This window comes from Chiroxiphia lanceolata, chromosome 4 (genome assembly GCF_009829145.1).
Source record: "Chiroxiphia lanceolata isolate bChiLan1 chromosome 4, bChiLan1.pri, whole genome shotgun sequence".
Taxonomy (NCBI): Eukaryota; Metazoa; Chordata; class Aves; order Passeriformes; family Pipridae; genus Chiroxiphia; species Chiroxiphia lanceolata.
This window is the reverse complement of record NC_045640.1, coordinates 41,597,607-41,619,434: the sequence shown is the minus strand read 5'-3', so window position 1 is coordinate 41,619,434 and position 21,828 is coordinate 41,597,607. Positions and strand designations below refer to the sequence as shown.

The window sequence follows — 21,828 nt, the reverse complement described above, 5'->3', positions numbered from 1 at the left end:
CCTCTGTTATACTATGTAAATATAATAATTACCTATAATAGATCAAATATAGAGCCTACATGCCACTCAGTGACCTGCACTCACAGCGATGACAACAAATATTCACAGTTATTCACACTGCAGGCAGATACAAGGTCAGGCTTTGAACAGTGCAGTGGAGAAATGGAAAGGGCTGCCTCAGTCATTGAGTTTTCAAACATGTGCTACACTTATGAGTTTATATACATATGTATGCACACATGCTATAACCCAAGTCTTACTACAAGCTTTCTGCTTTGCCATACTACTGTGTGCCCAGCTCAGATGACTGAATCTGTTGGAGCTGTGTCAGTCTTCTCTGAAGCACTTTACATACATATGAGCACTAAACACAGTAAAAAATAATCACTCTAATAAATAGACATAGACCCTTTTCAAACTTTCCATTATAGCTATATAAAATACATGTTGTGCAGCAAATGCCATGTAGCATCAGGTATTCTCTGTAAGAAAATCAGGCATTAGCAGGCCCTGGCTATTCTGCGCATCTTCAGTCTCAACACCAAGCTGAGAGTCTCCAGTTGGAGCTCCAAGCTCACAAAGATGTCAAATGATTTCTCAGTAACTTTAATTTTAGTGGTGATGACTGTCAGGACACAAGAACACTGGAGTAGTAAGATAACCATTGTGTTAAAGATTATCCTCTTCCAGGGAATGAATTCTTCAGTACATCAAAGGCACCCTGGACTGGAAGGCTGTGTTTGTGTGTGTGTATATGTTTATTTGTGTGAAGGCATGACATTGCAAAATTTACAATAAACAGAACACAAGTATTTCAACTAAGGAAACAGAACAGCCTGAGTAAACGAATATAGAATTGCTTTGAAGTAAAAGCATTGAGAACAAAATGTTTTTAAGAAACATGTAGAAAAAATATACCTAGACATCAATCCATTAAATTTTTTTCTCACTGCAACTCTCAAAAATGGAAAAGGTGTTGTAAAATGAGCTGTCACTTTCATTGCAATGTATTGTCATGTGCTCAGGCAACACAATCACTCTGTAAAACTTAAAATACACCAGGTAGAACACTAGGAGAATCATTTGTACTTTCTATTCTGTATAAAACAAACTGAAGTCACCACTACCAAAATGAATGGAAACACTCTCTGAAGGGTTTTTTAACCTTATTTTTTATTGTTTTAATTTTCTAGTACTGAACATCAGTGCCATTGAAATACTTGCATTTCACATTACTCAAAGATAAGGGAACTCATGCTCCTTGGGACAAAAGCCTGTCATCAGTAGACTAAATAGGCCTTTCACTGTTGAGTACAATTTGAATAGCAGCAAATTCTGTGTTTGGATAAGAGCATGTTTATTCTGACACAACTGAATCTGACACCAAACATAACAACACTTCATTTGACTGCTAATGTCACAAACCCAAATGAGCTTCTTGAAAGGTTATGTGGTTAATCTCTACTGACAGTCTCGCTGCTGCAGTTCCATTTTCAACAATACAGCCAAGTTAACCAGTGCAAATCTATCCTGATCACATGAAATATTACAAGGCTGCTTGAGATATAACCTAAATTATGTTCACCTGGCTAAAATACTAAGTCATGTTTTGTGCTGTGCTCACCCTGCGCTGTCCATTAAGGATTCAAACTTACGTATGCTCATACACAAGCTCTCATCTGGCTTCAGATGAAGTAGAAATAGGTCCCACAGTTCAGCATGATCATCCAGATGGGTCAATGTGCAGAATATCAGCCAAAAAATGTGATGACACATTAGGAAACAAAAATGACTAATTACAGGGTCACCCTTGGAAGTAAGTTAACCATTAGATGTCCTGCCTTTCATCACAAAGACAGCTCAACCATTACCACAACTTCAGTAGTCCAAGGTTTGCTGCTTTATGTAAGGTAAGAACTGTGGAAGGGATGGGCCATACAGAAGCCAGAGATTAGTGGTATTTTGAATAATATTTTAATAGTACCTTTGCTGGGTATGAAGAGTTGGGTGAAATGTTTTTATGTATTTCACAAAATCTCTCAAATTCTGTAGCAACTATGTCTTACCATTTACACTGTCTTGCCCCATGGATAGGTGCTGCATTTGTATCAGACTTTACAGTAACATTAGACTTTGACTCATGACAAATTTTGCCTCAAGACAATCAACTTCATGCTGTGGAACTGGATATTAGGTGGCTTAGACTCTTGGTTTTCTCATCAACTTCCACTGGAGCTTTGAGTCTTCATGTCTTCAGTTAGCCTTTAGAGGCTAAATTTTCTAAGATATTAGAATGATACTCCCAAAAGAAAGACACACATGAGAATGTGGTAAGAAACATGCCAAAATTAATTTGTATTCATATAACCACAGAGTTCTCTGCTATATTTTCTGTTTTGTTCTTCTGACTCAGGAATCTCAATCTTTTCTCTCTGATTCACCACTTTTCTTCCCCAGCTCCTCCAGAACAGGTATCTTTCATCATCACCGTCTCTTACTTCCTCAAGGACTCCTCTATGATTTCAACAACCCCATGGTGGCTGGTTTCTAAGGAACTTGTATTATGATCTGCTGTCACTTCTGACATTCAATACCTCTAGACCTTTCCTATCTCTAGATTACTAATTTTATTATTCAGTAGTATTACTGGCAAGAGAGAGGTACACAAACAGTAAAAAGGAAAAAATTATAATGGTCTGAATAGTAATAGCCTCTGATGTGCGCAAGTATCAGGGATGAATTGTCCAAAAACAGCCAAGAGAAATCTGGTGTTATTTACAGCTCTGTGGGGAAAACAAACAAGCAAGCCGACACCTGCCAATACATTACTGGTTGAGGAACCCTCCTGAAATAAGACAACCAACAAAACAAATATGATGTTTAATTCTTAAAGAAAATTGCTTTGAGGGAGGAATACTTGTGTTACTGACTGCTCTTGATAAGAAGCACATGATTTCTGGAGGCTGCTTGGGAAACTGTACTAGGTGAACTCCCGTCTTAGAAATGGCCTAACATGAAGGTATACTCTTTGTACCATTATGAAGGTACAATGGTATCCCACATAAATCACAATTGTGCAATGTAAGAAACCGTAATTTCCCTCCTGTGAGCTCTACCAGCAAATGTAGATTTCTTTCTAAAGACAATGTCAGTCTGCTGACAAAAGTTTTGATGGAAAGATATAGTGTCTCTAAAAAGTCACTGTTTCCAGAAGGCAGCTTCCACTTCAAGCAGTGAAGCCAGAAATGTGGGAAGCTCTGCTGGAACAAGGGACATCCAGGTAAGTGGGTACCCTGGGAGAAAGCCTTAATCATATGTTAGAAGCCTCCATCATATGTTAGAACCAGAGTGGGTTTTTATCTTCAAGTCAAATATTTGCGTGAAAGGCTTCAAAACCATCAGTGCTAGGTGGGAAGATGGTCGAAAATGCTAAGAACAGCTGCTCAGGCCTAAAAAGGATTAATTCTGTTCTCCATTGTGACTAACGGGAAAGTTGTCTTAAAATGATGAGATGGATTGGCGCGTCACTTCCACTGTCAGCTCCCTGTGCTCCACTTGTACATGCAGTGATTCACCAGAAGTGGGTGGTGGATAATGCAGAAGCGAGTGAAAGAAGATAGGATGAAATATTCCTTGCCATCCTGAGCTCATCTGCTGAAGATGAAGGTTATTTGTTCCTTGATCACTCAATGAGTATTTTCTAACCCATGTTAAATAAGGAACCTAACTGGACTTTTCAAAGGTTATTCTACAATATGATTGATCTGGCTGTTTTGGTTTTGTGTGGTACAGTCTCTCATAGGTTAATTATACTGACAGCTTTTCTGCAGTGCTGTGTTAATATCAACTGTCGAAGTAGTGCCTTGGCAAATGGGAAAGTCATTACTTTTTTGTGTCAGATTCTGCCACTTGTGCTCCCACAGACCTGCATGTCACTCAGTTCTCCAGTAGCTCTGTAATAGGACTATGATCAATGACTCTTCTTGTGCTAGAAGATAACAGCTGGTGAGAACAGCAGAATTTGTCTTTTCATGCTTTGTGCTATGACACACCCGACAATTTTTATGCTTTAAAATACTGCTCACTTAAGGAAATGCTCTGCCTTCCCATTGATTGTTCAGATAAAATTAAAACCACCCTTCAGATATTTCCTTCTGTAAGAACCGAGTTACTCAACTCGGAAAGGAAAACTGTTTGGGGGAAATCCATCGCCTCCCACCTGTTCTAAAATAAAAATTAAAGGGTGTTCGAGCAGCATGGATGAACACCTGCAGAGCTCCTCTCCAGCCGAAGCGAGGGGAGCTCAGGTCACCGCTCTGTGATTGCCTGTCTGTGCTCCCGCTTCCCGGGGACTCGCAGCGCGTTTCACCTTTGCAAAATGCCGTGTCCTGAGCGCCAGGTGAGGCACTGAGAGCATCCCGTAAGCACCGGCGAGCGCGGGGTTTATTTACCGACTCACTGCATTTCCATGGAAACTCTAATTGTCACACCGTGCAGCGCCGGAATACCGGGCTCCAGGGCCGCCTGGAGCGGCCTCCCGAAATGCGCTAGCGAGGCGGCTCCAGCCCCAGCCCCGGCCCTGGCCCCGCCGGGCGGGCGGCGAGTGCGGGAGCGCCGGCCCCGGGGCGCGGCCCTCGGCCGCAGGCGACACCCGGCGCCTCCGCAGCGCCCGAGTAAGGTGCGCCGCCGGGCGGGGGGCTGCGCGCTTCCCTCTGCTTCCGCCCCGGCGGAGCCTCGCCGTGCCCGCCCGGGCTGGAGCCGTGACAGCGGCCCGGGGCTGCCCTACCCTGCCCGGCTCGCCCCCACCGCCCCCACCGCCCCGCCGGGCGCCCGCAGAGGGACAGCGCGAAGGTAACGCGGGGCGGGCGCGGAGCCGCGGCGGGCTGGGCTGGGCTGGCGCAAGTTTAGGCGGGGCAGCGCCTTGCCAGCAGTTGCGCGGGACAGGGGGATTCGCTTGGGTGGAGGGGGCTCAGGGAGGGGGGATCTCGGCGGTCGCGGGCAGCGCGGGGCTCCAGGCTAAGCGCAGTGCGCGGTTCCGGACGCGGGGCGGTGCGGGCGCGCAGGGCAAAGCGGATCCCGAGCGAGTTGTGAGAGGGCAGAAATAGCAGTCGTCCCCGGTTTGGTGCCTTTGCCTCTGAGAGCCAGGAACTGCTGTGCTCCCTCGCAGAAAATGTAGCCGTGCCTTTCAAGTTTTCTATTCTGACCAGTAAATGGCCCGTTACGTTCCATAACGTTTACTCGGAGCTCGAGATATATTCTTGCTAGTTGGCTTTGGCATATTTCGGGAAGTTGTGTTCTTCTTGTCCCGGATAATGTCGCAGTTCTTCTTTCAGTCAGGCACAGAAAGAGGCATACCATTAACATGCACAGAAATCCATTTTTCTGGACTTCTGAAGTAATTTCAATCTTTTGAATTCTCCCAGGTTCTCAGGCTAGTTTTTGCTGTTGCATGTAACGAACAACATCGGAAGCAGCAGCTTTTCATCTTTAGCTTGTATTGTGAATGCAACACTTGAGTGGTTTCAAATTTTGTCTCAGATTTATCTCAGTCTTTAATGATGTGAGGGCATAATTTCTCAAGTTGTAACAACACAGCTCAATGCTTTCCTTAAGCTTCCGTAGTCGGGCAGTAACAGCCTGTCTTATTAACTATTTACAGCCGTGTAGAAGTTTAAAGACCTTCTCTGACTTTTTCTATGCAGTCTTGATATAACTCCAGCATTATGGAGGCAGAAAGGCTGTATTTCCTAGGTAATTTTCACATTTTGCTTCCTCCCTAAGACTATAAATCATTCACAGCTATAAAGATTAATTTTCCTGTTACAAAGATGGAACTGATTAGACTATACAAAGACCAGCCAGTCAGAGTTAATAGGTATTAATATTGTAGGATATAAGCTCTTAACCATGAATAAACCTTAATGTAAGTACCTCATCTAATAGAAGGAACATTTCCTGAGAAAACAATTGCTTTCAGAGGATGATGGTTACCCGTCTAACTTTTGTGTTCTTGAAAATTTCCCTTTAAATATTTAGAGAAATAGCCAGCCTATTAACTCTCCTGAATTGTCATTTATAGATTTTGGTTTTTAAGTGATAGCTTTAAGTGAAATAATGATATTAATTACAAGATAGTAAAAATATTAGGATATTTTGGGTTATGTGGTACTTATAACTCAGCTACACCTGAATAATGGTTTCATTTCTCCCTGTCAATCTCAGGCCCTAGACCAACTGCAGCTGAAGCATGCTTTTGATGAAAATAAGAATCACAGTAATCAGAGAGTCACACTGAGGTATACCATAAATTATTGTAATTTAAGGAGGTGTTACTTGAAATTTTTCAAGAGCATGGTACACTATCTGTTATAAAATACATTTTACTGTACTCTTAAATGTTAACTGCATTGATTTGAGTCTTACAGTAAATATTCAAATCCACCTTGGGCCCTGCCACGATACTGAAGTCTCTCCTGCTTTTGCAGCCTAGCCTTCTGTCTCAAGCATTCCATTGAAATTAAAGAAGACCTAAGCAAACCTACATAAAGCTCACGGGGTATGAGCTCATACAGGTGTAGCTGGGCACAGCTGGGAGTGTACACAGACTAGGATCACCAAAATGGAACCTCATTTGCTTGACTGATTGATGTAGGAGACGAAAGTGATCCAACCTTTGGAACTGACAGCTGAAAATCTCCATCAAGTACCTTCAGACTGACTAAATTTGAGCTTGAAAACAGGTGCAAGAGCACTCTGGCACTGTGTTGCATTCAGTTTAGAAATACACTTCAAATATGAGGAGAAGGTTTTGAAAAGAGACTATATTATTTAATCTATTTCCCACAGTGGGATTTTCATGAATCTCCATTTCCCTAAAAGCTGCACCCATGTGCTGCACATGTGCTGCACTGGGTTTGACCAACTGTCAAGAGGGAGAGTGAATCTCTCAAAGTAGAGGCAGCTGTTAAAACAAAGCAGGAAGATAAATGCCGGTAAGTGCATATAGCCCTGCGAAATCAGTGGCATGCTAATGAAGATCAATTATGCAGGAGGAACACTTGTTTACACCTTTACTGCCAGTGGCACTCAAGCTGAGAGCAACTGGTTTCTTTTGATCAGGAGAGGATGCTCGGAGACAAGAGATCCACTTGGCATCTTTTGAAATTTGGGGACAAAAGTCTGCTTTCATTTTACACATCCAAAATGAAAATAAAGTCATCTTTGGGCATTTTGCAAAGCAAATTTTGTCAGCACAGTAGTAGTTCTCTGCTGAAATCGGCAGATTATAGTGTTATTCCTTCCCCTCTGTCTTTCTACCACTCTGAAACTGTGATTAGAGATGGTGCAGGAGGGGCTTCAGTGTACTATAGACTCCTGTGGTGCCCCAAGTGTCCAGCTAGAGCCTTAAGAGATCATGTTGTGGCTTCTTCCAGAGCTCCTTCCTCATGGAAATGAGGGCATGTGATAGGGAAGATGGGACCTTCTCATCTCTCACCCCAGGCAGAAGGCAGGCATAGCTCAGAAGGGATGGAGCTGGAGAGCCCATGCTGGACTTCAGAGGCATGGCTACTAAGCTCTTCCGTGTTGATGTTTCTCAATAAAATATGTCTGCTTCAGCAAAACCAGTATATTCACTTTTTGTTTTTAAATAATTCTATTAAAAACATAATGAGCAGTTCTGCTAAAGCCATACTGCAGGAGCTCCATGTGGAGGTATAGAAATCTACAGAAATCTAGCATTCATTTAATGAATATGTTACAGTATAACAACACTTAAATTTTGTTCTCTGGCCCTAGTCTTAGCATTATCTGTATGGAATATAAATTTCTAGAAGATAAAATAATGGTGCATCTGACTTGAAAGTCAGACTGACTTGAAAGTCTGACTTGAAAGTCTCTTCCTTTTCACTTTTAGTCACCCAAAGCTGAAAGTGGTAGAAATAACAGTCATACCACCAGATTTGTTTCAATTCTCCTCATAGAATCCATTGATTAAAACTAAGCAAAACTTAATGAAAAGATAAAGATTTCTTTACAGATCATAACACATAATTAAAATGGAATGGATTAACTAGATAGAGAGCCTTTTCTACCAATAGAAATGCCTGCTTTTTCTCCATTCACTGATGAACCTATGGCCTTTTCAATGACAGCAAATATCACCAAAAAGTCTAGAGAGGGAGTGGTAGTTTTGGTACACACCTGCATAGCTGCTATTATAACTTAAACACTGGTATGCATCTTTACTACTCAATATGACCTTCAAATGTCATGATGTGTGGGAATTTAACTGCTACTGAAAATACCTGTAGATACACTAAAAGCAACCCTAATCTCTGGGTTTCTGGTAGAGAAACAGTAATGCCAGTTTGTTTCTTCTTTTACAGGTTCATCCTTCAACCTAGTATCAGTTAAAATAGAAGACTCCACAGAATGATTGCTGTTAGCACAGAGTTACTTATGGAGGCACAAAAAATAAATGAAAAGCTCATTTCTTCAGAGTCATCACGACTCTGAGAGCATTGTAAGAGTTTTTGAGGGTTTTTTTGAATCTCAAGATGGTACTGGATTTCCTTTTCTATTAGTCTTTCTCTCAGGTGATTAGTAACTAAGATTTGGAGAGATCCAGCTCTTGAATAATGTTTCATTTCCCTTTCTCAAATAACTCTTGATATGGTTCAAACCTATCATGCTATCAGGCAATGGGATGTTCCATTAGTAAAGCTCTTTTAATCTGTGCAAGATATAAACTGGAAAAGGAAGGTGTCCAAGCAAAACAAAAATTGCCCAGAATGACACTAATGGCTTTTCTTTATTAACTCTTCAGTTATGCAAAGTTTTTTCCTACACAGTTCTCAGCCAAGTGTGTAGTGTCGTGGAACAAAGATAATAGAATGTTCACCCTGAAAATATTAGGGAGGTAATGTTTCATATTGAAACACAACAAGGAGTTGAAATGGCTTTCATCAATCAAAAGAGAGTGTGCAGATTAGAGATGGCCTGCACACACCGAAATCTGCAAAATCATCAGTCAGCAAAATCCACCTTCATGCTGAACAAAGAGAAAAAAAATGAAACAAGTGTGACATAACAGGGACATAATGCCATAAGCCTGAGGTATGGAGATGTATCTTATCCAGGGCAAAGCTCTGCGGGGGGGGTTCCTCAGACAAAAGTTATGTAGAGTCATACTTAGGGAAAAGAAAGAAATTTCAGCAGATTTTGAAAGTCATTATGGTATGCAGATCATACTGGTTTTGGTTGGTTAGTAGCAAGTCAGAGAAATTAGCTCAGAAAAAATAAATAAAAAACTATTTCCTTCATTAGCTAATATTTGTATAAAGAGAAGCCCACCAAAATGAAAATTTCTGATAATATCAACATAGAGAGATTAGATCACTTACAGAACCTCTAATCTGCTTCCTTAAAGTTGATCTAGAGGCAAAAGTAGTCTCAGATAGCATTGTTTGTCTATTATATGGTTTCCCACCATTTCATTAAAGATTGGGAAAAATTGAACAGAAATAATATGTATTAATGCTGCTCTGCTTGTATGCACACAATTATAAAATTTAGGTTATCTAAATTCACATATCCAGTTCTTACTTCTATTTTAGCTATTTTAAAGCACTTTAAGATTGAGAGAAGCTGGCAAGGCTGACTTCTTGTCACCTCTTTCCAACACATTGCTTGCAAGATTTTTTTTTTTTAAATAAGTATTCCTACTTTTACATGAGGAACCTTCCCATCACAACATCACAACACACTGTCAGTGAATGTTCTGAGGTTGTTTTAAGGTTTGAGCTTTCCTTTGGCACATGACAGGAGGAGCACACGTGATGTGAAGGAAGGAACACGTCTGCATGTGTACAGGAAGCTGAGTAACATTATTGCACTTTGAAGAAGTCAGCACCATACAGCTCACGGAGGAGCCTTGAAGAGCCCTGCCTTTTTTAGGTGACAGATTTAGCCTTCTGCTCAATTTATATATACTTTAGTGTTGTTTAGATGTTCCTATTTTCTCTTATATAAGATTTCTAAACATTAAGCAATTTTGTACAGGGCACTGGCACTCTGGAGAACTTTGAAACAAACTTTAATACATGCTGGTGTTTAAGGTAAACTGAAGATTGAACTAAATTCTCATGTCTTTCTGTTTGTTCTAAAATGAAGACTAATACATGAAGATTCTGTAGGCATTATAACTTTGTGCTGAGTTAGGTTTTAACGTTAGATGTTTCTGTGCTGAATAATTAGTGGTTCACTGAATTTTCAAATGGCTGTGTGGGGTTTGCTTCCAATTAACACTGTCCTCTTTGTATTACATCCAGTTACTTTAGATGCTTTATAGGCAGTTTTCCTTTCTGCTTGAGCACCAGTTAAAATATGTTCAACGCTTAATAGAAAATGGTTTCTATATACACCACATTAGGAGTTCCATCTTGGATCATTGACAGTGGATTTCCTGGTCATTTTTGAAAGCTTTCACTTATTTTGTGTTAGTTCTCTACTAGCAAGGTAAGAAATGCTAGTGCAGTCATTAGCATATGTATTTTCAGGTGCCTTCATTATAATTTGCTGTGATACAATGATTAGGTATGTGCCCAGATGGTGACTGTCATTTCCTTACCCATATCAATGGGCTGTTATGCACATGAGTAATCTCACCAACTCGAGATGAATTGCTTTTATAGCTAACTGTTCCCTCATGGAAAGTCTGACAATGTAGTCTATAGCAAAGCACAGTTAAAAGCCAGCATTATAATGCAGAAACTTAAATTGCCATTCTCCCATGTGAGCAGCTGGGTAGGAGGCCAAGGCATGCTGAACACCACATGGTAAAACCTACGTAACTAATTCATGTTGACCTGAAGTTATACAGGATCTGCCTCACAGTAGACTAACATGACTAGTAATTTATTTGCATTGAGGTGACACCAGGTAAATTTATGTTCCTTTACATTCTGATTAACAGCAATATCATTGTTCCTTCAGATGCTAATTAATGCCTTTCTCGTTCTAAGCAGGACTGTAAAATGGATTTAGGATTAAAAGACCGTACCAACAGGACACCTACCAGGAACACCTCTGCTACTACAAAGAATTTTTCTGCCTGGGAAGACTATAAGAGTAGTGTTGATGACATACAGTACTTTCTTATTGGGCTGTACACACTTATAAGTCTGGCTGGCTTTATGGGAAATCTGCTTATACTAATGGCCCTACTAAAGTGCAAGCAGAAGACAATAATAAACATTCTCATAGGTAACTTGGCCTTTTCTGACATCTTGGTTGTGCTGTTCTGTTCGCCTTTCACACTGACATCCATCCTGCTTGATCAGTGGATGTTTGGCACTGTCATGTGCCATGTAATGCCCTTCCTCCAATGCGCATCAGTTCTAGTTTCAACTTTGATGTTAATATCTATTGCTGCAGTCAGGTACCGTATGATAAAATATCCCCTTTCTAGCAATCTAACAGCAAAACAAGGCTATTTCTTAATAGTGACCATTTGGGCCTTTGGCTTCACAATTTGCTCCCCTCTGCCAGTTTTCCACAAAATTGTGGACCTCAGCAAAACTCTGAATTTAGAGGCACTGGAGAACAGACTCTTGTGTATCGAGTCATGGCCTTCCGATTCCTATCGAATTGCCTTTACAATAGCCTTACTGTTCATGCAGTACATACTGCCGCTGGCGTGCTTAACTGCTAGTCACACGAGTGTCTGCAGGAGCATAGGCTCTAGACTGTCAAACAAGGAAAACAAGTTTGAAGAAAAGGAGATGATAAACCTAGCTCTTCATCCCTCTAAGAGCACTAGCACACAGGTGCAGTCCTCTGGGCACTCCAGGTGGAACTGTGCCTTTGGCAAAAAGCACCACAGAAGATACAGCAGGAAGACTTCAAGTGTGATGCCAGCTATTTCAAGGCATCATCAGGATACTCATTCAAGAGATCTCCCAGAAACCTCTGGCACAGAAAAAAGTCAGCTCTTTTCCTCCAGTAAATTCATCCCTGGGATTCCTATCTGTTTTGAAATGAAACCAGAAGAAAATACAGAGATCCAGGACATGATTACAGTATCCCGATCCATTGTCAGAATTAAGACAAGATCAAGGAGAGTTTTTTGCAGACTGACAGTGCTAATCCTAGTTTTTGGTTTCAGTTGGATGCCTCTTCACCTTTTCCACATTGTGACAGATTTTAATGCCACTCTCATTTCTAACAGACATTTTAAATTAGTATATTGCATATGCCATTTATTGGGTATGATGTCCTGCTGCTTGAATCCCATCCTTTATGGGTTTCTTAACAACAGCATAAAAGCTGATTTAATGTCCCTTATCCCACGCTGCCAAATACTATGATTTTATGTGCCCCAAGATAACGTAAAACAAACAAGTATGGCTTTCAAGCCTACTGGCGTGCATAGCTGTAAAAGATAAATTAGTTTAGTTTAGTTAGTCTGACTTGGTTATGATTAGTAGCATTTTGTGTGAATAGATAGTTCTATGGCTGCATGTATTTCTTGCATTGGGCAGAATGATATACATATGTTATAACATTTCTCTATCTGTTACACGAAGGAAACCATGCCCAGTGTACAAAACCAGAATACCATTTTCATTACCTGAAATGTTGGCAATCTGTACTTTGGAATTATACAGAATATATGATGAATAATAAATGTAAGACAGACTACTTAGACATATCAGTATTAACTGTCATAAAACTATAATAAAATACATATAATTTACTAAATAACTATTGTTGAGACTATTTCAGTGCCAACTTTGACTGTTTTCTAATATAAACATCTCTTTCTGGATGTGATTAGAAAAATATTTTTACTTAGCTCTTTGAGTCATAGTTTGCAATATCTTTGCAATATGCTTTGCTGCTGGTTCCTAGGCTACCTTACTCCTTGGTTTGAGGGTTGTTGTTCTTGATTGTTTCCATCTCACCAATGTTTACCCAGTACAACCTATCCCTGATTTCCTTAGCCAGTTTTCACTCTGGCTTGTCATTTTATGTAATTTTCCACCAGCCTGAACTTATCTATAGTTATGCCTTTGTTCTTACAGTGATGACACCCCTGAACATACAACATACTTCTGATCAGAGTAAGCTCTCATTACCTAAGCAAGTGATAGTGGAAAGAAAAAGAAAATGGAAAGACAGCAGGATTTTTTCTTTTCCTTTACAAAAAAGCAAAAGCTTACTGCACTTCATTATAGCTGACCCACTTGCTTTGGAAAGCTTTAACAGCTTTCAAATAAATTTGTGCATGTGTGCCTTGACAGGTGGGAGGGATGGGCAGAGTGGATTATTTTTCAATTCAAGAAAGGCAAGTGCAGGGTCCTGCCCCCAGGGAGGAATGACCCCATGAACCAGTGTTTCTGGTGTCTGACCTGCTGAAAACAGCTCTATGAAGAAGGACCTGGAGGGTCCTGGTGGACAACAAGCTGTCCATGAGGCAGCAGTGTGTCCTTGTGGCCAAGAAGGCCAGTGGTATCCCGGGGTTTATTAGGAAGAGCATTGCCAGCAGGTCGAGGGAGGTGATTCTGCCCCTCTGCTCAGCCTTGGTGAGGCCTCAGCTGGGGTACTGAGGGTACAGAAGTGTCCACTTCTGGCCTCCTCAGTACAAGAAAGACATGGAGCTCCTGTAGCAGGTCCAGTGGAGGACAATGATGAGTAAGGTACTCGAACATCTCTCTTATGAGAACAGGCTGAGTGAGTTGGGCCTGTTCAGCCTCGAGAAGAGAGGGCTGCCAGTATCTGAAGGGAAGGTTTCAAGAGGATGGATTCAGGCTCTTCTTGGTGGTGCCAAGCAATAGGACAAGAGACAACAGGCAGGAACTGATGCACAGGAAGTTCCACCTGAATATGAGGAAGAACTTTACTGTGTGGGTGACCGAGCACTGGAACAGATTGCTCAGAGAGGTTGTGGAGTCTCCATCACTGGAGATATTCAAGAACCATCTGGATGCCATCCTGTGCAATGTGCTCTAGGGTGACCTTGCTTGAGCAGGGAGGTTGGACCAGATGATCCACTGTGGTCCCTTCCAACTTCACCCATTCTGTGAATCTCTGCATGCACGCACACGTGTGCAAACACACACACACACACACATACACACATGCTTTCTACATCTCCCTCTCCTCTCTCTTTTTTTCCTTTTTAACCAGACCAGTATTTTTCCTTCCAAATTTAAGTCATTTCCTCAGGTCTAGCTGGTGATTATTTCCTTTTCTCCACTAAGATTTTTAATCCAATAGGCCTTTGTATGTAGCTTCTACAGGCTGAGAAATAAAGTTTTTCTTTTTATAAATGGGTGGTTGGAAATGATCAGTGTGCATTTTTTTTCCTCAAGATACTTCCCTTCCAGTTAGTCTTTAAAGTGAAAGCAGTTCTTTTATTTTGAGGAATCATCAACTTATTTTTATCACAGTGCTATCATTCTGAGACCTTTTCTCCCCAAGCTACTACCTGCTGAGGAGTTTATTACATACTAGTGGGTAATAGCTTCTACCCTTAAGGTATTTTTCTGAAGTCTAGTTCTCAGTAACTTGTTGTTCTTTGTTTTCATTAGTGATATGCTTTAATAGTTTCTTCCTGGACACTGACTATTGCATTTTGCAGATTATTATCTCCTAAAACCCTACAATATGTCATTAAATAGAGTACAAATGGTACAGAATAGACACTGCTGGAACAATATATTTTAAAATAGCTTTTTAAACATTTTAAGTACTTCAATTTAAAAATATTTATGGCTAGTCTTGGTAGATAAAATTAGGAGAAAGTTAACTAAATTTACATCCAGAGCACAGTGATATAGTTCTACAGAAATTACAGCAACTTATGCCCTATTTCTGCCTACAAATTTTCACATAATTATAATATATCATTTAATCTTATTTATACCGTGTGATATAGCCAAACAGTATAAAAGGATAAGAAAGCAGTCACAAGGTTGAAATATTCCTTCTGACTTTATTTTTTTTTCAGTGTACTGTTATCTTTCTTCCTAATTGCTATTTATTTTCTATTCCTTCCTTTCTTTCAGAATTTCAACCATTTTTAACTCCTACACTGAGGATTGTTATTTTATATAAATTAAATATTTATTTAGTAGTTACTCTTTTCAGATCAAATTCTACTCACTTTATATGACACAGAATCATGCTAGGACTTGAATAAGGCCTTCTTCTCATTTCTGAGGTGCACAAATATTAATCTGTACACTGGAGATTTTATATTTATATCTCCTTGCCTGGATGAAGTCAATAACCATGTTCCCTACTCTTTACACTGATCAAAGCACAACAAATTGTAATTTGGCAATGGAGAATTAAATCAAGACAGCTATTGAACTTCTTTAGTCCTGTGCCATCTAAATCTGTCATCTTCTCTTTTTTTTTTTAAGTCAATCAATGATGGCAGAATGCATATTTTCTTTTTATATATAAAGCAATCATCAGCATTATATTTTGAAATTTCCAAAATGTCCCTGTCTTTCCTCTGAATTGTTAAATAAAAATAAAATAACTTTTCTACCTTAAACTTTACTTCAACAGCCAGTGTAGCTTGGTCCCAGTATCAGCAAGGAATACACACAAAACAAACAGGAGCAGTAGCAAGTGAAATCAGGCAGAAGGCAATTCCCAAAAGAGTAACTTCTATGAATGGGACAGGAAACAACTGAACTATCCATTTAACATTTTCCCAGTCTGGAACATTAAAAAAAAAAATAAAATTCTAAACACAAGGATCCCTCTACCCCATGCTGATTGAGTAGGCCTTATTTAGTTTGAGCTGCAGTAGATGCTTCTATGGCTTCATGTCCAACAGTGACTGGCAGTGTGGCGGTGTCTTCATCATATATGTCAATATTTCTTGGGAAAATGTATCTCACCACAATATCCAATGACATTTTATTATTCTCATATGTAGACAGATATATTCACAGGTACAGATATGCACACTTCCTAGAGAACACAGCACATTAAAATGGATTTTCAAGCAGTGCATTTAATCAAGTCCTTAGGCCAGCTAAAGCCTACCCCTTCTGTAACTAAAAATCTGAATAAACAGTAAGATAGGAGTTTTTTCTTGATAGCATCCACTAAATGCAATCAGGAAACACCAGCTGCAGAGCCACGTATCCATTGCAATGGTATAGTGATTCCTCACTATTAATAAAAAAAAAAGAAAAAAACAAAAATGGAAAGAAAACCTCTCAGCTGTTCTTTGTGTATGATGGGAAGACTCTCATGAGGAAACTAAATTGGGCTGACACTGGAGTACATTTACTTAGGTTGTGGTGAAGAGGCTGGAGCCTCTGTGGTTCTCCATAGTGCCACATCAACAGTGGCTGGGAGAGACAGTTATGGCTTCCATGGGTCTAGAGTAGCTGTAATCTCAGCAGGCACAGCAGAGTCCCTGCCTGGGGTCTGGCAGGCAGGGAAACTGCATCCCAGGCAGATGCCTGGTGGGACAGAGCCAGCCCTGGGTAGGGCTGTGTGCACTGGAGAGCTGGTGGGAACACAGTGGGAGACAAAAACCACATTGCTTCTGTGTTGGCTGCTGGTTGCAGCCTTTTCCAGGTGCACAGCCCTGTTCCTGGAGCCTGGAAGCTCTCATGACAAAATATTCCCTTCTCAGCAGCATGAACACCTGAGAAAAGGGAAAAAAATCCACTGATTTGAAGATGCAGGAGAACCAAGAAGAGGAGCACAGTCAGGAAGAAAAGTGTTCATTCCCAACCATTTTGAGATAGGTTCCAGCTCTCCTTTTGAGAAGTATAGGCTGGGTAGCATGGAAAACTTCTCTATCTAATGATTATTAATACATTAAAAAAACCTTCTGTAATTCATAGGGATCTGTCAGCCATCACTGCACTTTTGAAAAGAAAAAATATCAATAGATTCTCACAGTAGTCCCAATATCTCTCTGTAGCATTCAAGATAAACAGTATTAAATTTCATAGTCTCCAGAAAGATTCTTTCATAAATACTGTGAGGTCCGGGAATATAGCCTATGATTTTGATGAAAGCCAAATTATGCCTATACTATTTGCATTAAAAAGTCCTGGCCAGAAAATGTATTAGTACGGCCTGGAACAGTCTTTGCGTGGTGTCAGGACTCTGGTCCTAGACAATTCTCTTCCTTTTTCCCTCCTGTGACTGCAGTAATGGTATAAAATCATAATCCCCACAACTCAAAAAATGATTAGATAAATTTTTGAACCATTTTTGACCATGATATGTGGTTTATAATCTCTGAGGTCAGGTTTCTTTTTCTTTCATAGGGTTCTTCTATATATAGTTGAATGCAAACCCCTCTTTTTTTTTTCCCCAGAGCCTTTTACGTGCAATATGTAATGAAAACTCCAGAAGTTGCTTGGTTTTGATCCAATAATATCTATCTTTATCATATATTGCTTGAAAGTTGTCTTTGCACTGAAGGTAGGTAGAGCTGTTATTATTGTTAATATTCAGTTTTAGGAAGGAAGAGAAACAAAAGAGAGAAAGAGAAATAAAAGCAGATCCACACTAACGCTAGCTACCCACATTCTGCCAGTGACAAAGGAATGTGTCAGAGCCAGACCTTTCTCAAGGATCTGCCATGGACAATGAGTTTGTAATAGTACCATTGAACATTACTAATCCCACATGTGACCAGGAAGCCTATTGTAAATTTTTGAACCTGAGTAAGTAATAGCTCATAACTGAGTATGCGTACAAGTACTCTCGAAATTACCCCTCTCAAAATTTTTCTTCAATGCAAAAGCATTTTCTTTTCAAACATTTGATAAAGATAGCTTTGCCTGTGCTCACTCATAATGCATCATGCTGTGCCATTAAGACAATCTGTGTCATCATACTAGGCCATGAATCTATACACATGCCAGTGAGTCTTACCACAGCACCTATTTTTAAACCTCTCAAGACTCAGGCATACGAGAAACATCTGCTCTACTCCAAAGCTTACCATGATCTCATGCCCCCCTTATCCGACTTCATCTCAGTTTTAAAAAAACAAAACCCAATACTTAATAAAGTTTGTCCATGGTAAAAACAGTCTTATTGATTCTGATGCAGTTTGTCAAAATCCTGATTTCCTCAGAAAGAACATAACTGCAGACAGGAAGATGTGATTACAGTGTTTTTCTAAAAGCTGAGCTATGCATTAATAACAACTAGCACCATTGTTATGAATGTAGTGTAACTATAAAAGTGAGACATTTATTAATCTTGTTTGCTTTTGAAGAGAAAATATTGTAAAAATTATTTAATTCCATGCTAATCTTATGAAACATTGCAAAATAAAATATTGCCTGAATAAAATTCAGTTCTTCTGAACAAGGAGGGATGGTCCATTTTGCCCTTGTAGTCACATTGAGATGATTCTTTTAATAATAAGACTTAAAAAAGGTCCTTTGGGCAGTAGTCAGAATTGTGATTTGACATTCAAGACTAAAGAAGGTTGGCCCTGCTCTTACATCCAGTTAAACAAATATTTGCTTTATCTTAACAGGAAAAGGCTCATATCTGTATCACTTGAATGTCACATTAACTGAACATTTTATGAGGAAACATTTATTACTGTCTCTGGGAACAAAATGATGTACAAAAGGATTTTAAAGAGACTTCTGGTGCAAAATTTCTCCAGCAAAGTAGCTTAGTGATGCTCAAACAGTTGTTCATCTCTTCGGGCTCAGTAGGAACCACAAAGACACAAAACCCATTCTATGACAGACCATTAGACTATTAATTACAATTTTAACTGTAAATCTAGGGTTTCTTTAATTGAGAGGAAAATAGCTAAGCAAGGAGATAAATAAAACCATCCCTACTACAAGTAATTTTAGTGCCTCTTTGTAACTTACATCCAGACTTTCTTATGTTGAACAAGATGGTAACTGTGTTTTAACTTCTAGTAGTTCCCTTGGCTTTATGAGGCTCTCCCCCAACTTGGGATTCATTCAGTATTCATAAGGATTTTTGCTTCTTGGCCAAAGCGTTAAGAAGCTGTGCAAGAGGTCAGAATATAATCTAAATCTTTACTTTCTGATGGTTTTTTGTTGTTTTTTTGTTTCCTTTGTTTCTTTTTTTTCCCTACATTTTTTTTTTTTGATGTTAGCACAACTGGGAAAAGCTGTTTACTGCAGGAAAATTAAACTTATTTTTATGTAACTACTGGGACCAAATACAGGCAAAACAATTATGTATTTTTTAAGGCTCCATCCGTTCCAAGGCACATCTCATAAAGGTAATTGTCTGAAGCCTCGATGATACATTCTCTCAATTAATATCCTAGAGCATGAAAACACATTTCAGACAGCATAGCCTCATCTGATTCGGGCTGCAAATAACTCAGAAAAAAAAAATTCAGAACCTCATTCCTTCTGCAGAACTAAATTGCAATATACTCTACTTGAGATTGCTCCTTAAGACCATTCAGGGAATGAAGCTTATTCAGGGCACAGTTGATCTCTTACTGGTTTTGTGGGAGTCCGTTCTTCAGAAAAGCTGCTGCAAGGCCGTTTATGTCACACAAATTACATTTAGTCCCCAGGAGCTCTCAGGGGCACGTAACACCAATCTCTCCCTTGCACACCTGCAGTCAGCAGGGGCCCTCAAGTGCTCTTCCTTTCACAGAAGAGAAGAGATGGCTCAAAAAAGCAGTGAAAGAGACTGCAAACTCTCTGGTACTTTTTTTCCCTCTTGATTTGAAATAGTCTAAAATTGGAGACCTTCCAGAAATTTGTGGAAAACACCTGTGTGAGACTTTTTGGAGATGGAATGAAGAATCATTTCCCAGAGATGAAGTGGAATGAAGAAATCTGTCTGTGCAGGACTAGATGATTAATTCAATACATCCAGGATCTTAGAGCCTTACTAATTGTATGGGGGAAAAAAAGTAGATATTTGGATATGGAGTTTTGATTATTTTAAGATAAATTTATTTTAAGTTATTGGAGTCTTACATTCTGTCATGTGCTCTGACCCAAGCAACTTCACGTTGTAATACTGTTCCAACAGCAAACTGCCCTTTGCTGTTGAGCTATTCACTCCATTTTTCTTGGGCCATGTAGAGGTTTCATTTCACCCCAACTAGCAGCCAAGCCCCACACAGCTGCTCGCTCACTCCCCCACCAGCAGGATTGCACAGAGAATCATAAGGGTAAAAACCAGAATACTCCTGAGTTGAGATAAAGACAGTTTAATAGGGAAAGTAAAAGCTGCACATGCAAACAAAGCAAAACAAGGAATTCATTCACTGCTTCCCATGGGCAGGCAGGTGTTCAGCCACCTCCAGGAGAGCAGGGCCTCATCATTCATAATGGTTACTTGGGAACACAAACACCATCATTCCAAACATCCCCTCCTTCCTCTTTCTTCCTCACACTTTATATACTGATTATGATGTCGTATGGTATGGAATATCCCTTGGGTCAGTTTGGGTCACCTGTCCTGGCTGTGTCTCCTTCCAGCCTCCCATGCACCCTCAACTTCCTTGCCAGTGTGGCAGTACGGAAAGCAGAAAAGGCCTTGGCTCTGTGTAAGCCCTGCTCAGCAGTAACAAAACCATCTCTGTATTATCAACCCTGTGTTCAGCACAAATCCAAAACACAGCCCCATACCAACTACTGTGAAGAAAATTAACCCTACCCCAGCCAAAACCAGCACATTCCATTACATGGCACAACAGGTCTGACCTTGATAAAAGGTTCTGTTGAATTACTGGCATTAAAATGGAGCACATCTGTCAAAATGAGAGGTTGATTAGATCAAGATATCCCTAAAAACTATAGGAACATTGCAACCTATTTCATTGGCATTTGTTGAAATATGTGAAAGGTAAAGTTTCTTTTCCACAGTTTGGTGGTTGTTTTCGCTGAAGTAGAACTTCCAGTCTATCCCCTTAAGTATGAACACCTATAAAAGACAAGACTATACAAAGAATTCTACAACCAACAACAGCAAAACAAAAAAACCCGCAGGCTATTAAAGGCTTTTATGTAAAGAACACAACACAAACTAATAATGGTTTATTTTCTTTGGCTATTGTACTGACTCCACACACTGTAACAAATGGATATCTACTTTGCATGCATGGATTTCATGAGATAATGCTTACTGTAGTCTGTAAGCAGAACTAAACCTGTAATTTACAATGATAAACAAGAACTAAAAAGCAGAGTTCATTTAACTGTTGTTAGAAACACAAATAACGTTGCTTTTGATTGTTTATAACAGAAATGTTGCACTATTTAGGCAACAGCATTCATATAAAGATCTTACCATATTCATTTTTAACAAATAAGAGGTATAATAAGAGGAGATACAACCAGGCTGATTCTATGTTTGTATCACTTTATAATTTTTTCCTTCATGATAGATAAGGTTATTTGAAGTATAGCAAAAAGTCATAAACAATATTAAAAAAATCCTGTTTCCTCTCTGAAACATTAATTTCTGTTTTCATAATAGTCTTTAAACCATATTAAGCACCCCAAAATGAAGGAACTTTATATGTCTCTGGAATTTCTTTGGCAAAGCCAATAGTAGTGTTAATCTGCACATTGGTGGTGGTGCTGTTCAGAAAGTTGATTTCTATAATATTTTAATGCTCTTTAACAACAGCCTTATTAGGGAAGAACTAGAGCTGAGGTGCAACAGCATCCTTATTTAAAAAAAAAGTGCCTATGTATAATCAGTCTAATTTATGTAAGATTAACATTTATGATATCTGTAGCATACTTGTGAACATAAACTGATTTGAGCAGTTCTAATTTTTCTGTAGCTTCACCTTTT

The 21,828-nt window shown here is 39.6% G+C and overlaps 1 protein-coding gene across 19 annotated transcripts; it reads left to right on the top strand.

Annotated features, from left to right (window-relative positions):
* The first annotated feature begins 4,102 nt into the window (after window positions 1-4,102).
* On the top strand, window positions 4,103-12,765 carry NPY5R (neuropeptide Y receptor Y5). 19 transcript variants are annotated; one of them, XM_032686662.1, is made up of 6 exons: window positions 4,694-4,851; window positions 5,703-5,751; window positions 6,223-6,296; window positions 6,486-6,992; window positions 8,388-8,524; window positions 11,025-12,765. In XM_032686662.1, exons 5-6 carry the CDS (start codon window positions 8,480-8,482, stop codon window positions 12,366-12,368), a joined length of 1,389 nt encoding a protein of 462 aa, XP_032542553.1. In that variant the 5' UTR covers window positions 4,694-4,851; window positions 5,703-5,751; window positions 6,223-6,296; window positions 6,486-6,992; window positions 8,388-8,479; the 3' UTR covers window positions 12,369-12,765. The 19 variants fall into 19 exon arrangements, with proteins under 19 accessions (XP_032542561.1, XP_032542563.1, XP_032542553.1 ...); XM_032686661.1 differs by lacking the exon at window positions 4,694-4,851 and adding an exon at window positions 5,004-5,025 and having other exon boundaries at window positions 5,660-5,751; XM_032686663.1 differs by lacking the exon at window positions 4,694-4,851 and adding an exon at window positions 5,223-5,395.
* Window positions 12,766-21,828: the final 9,063 nt, after the last annotated feature.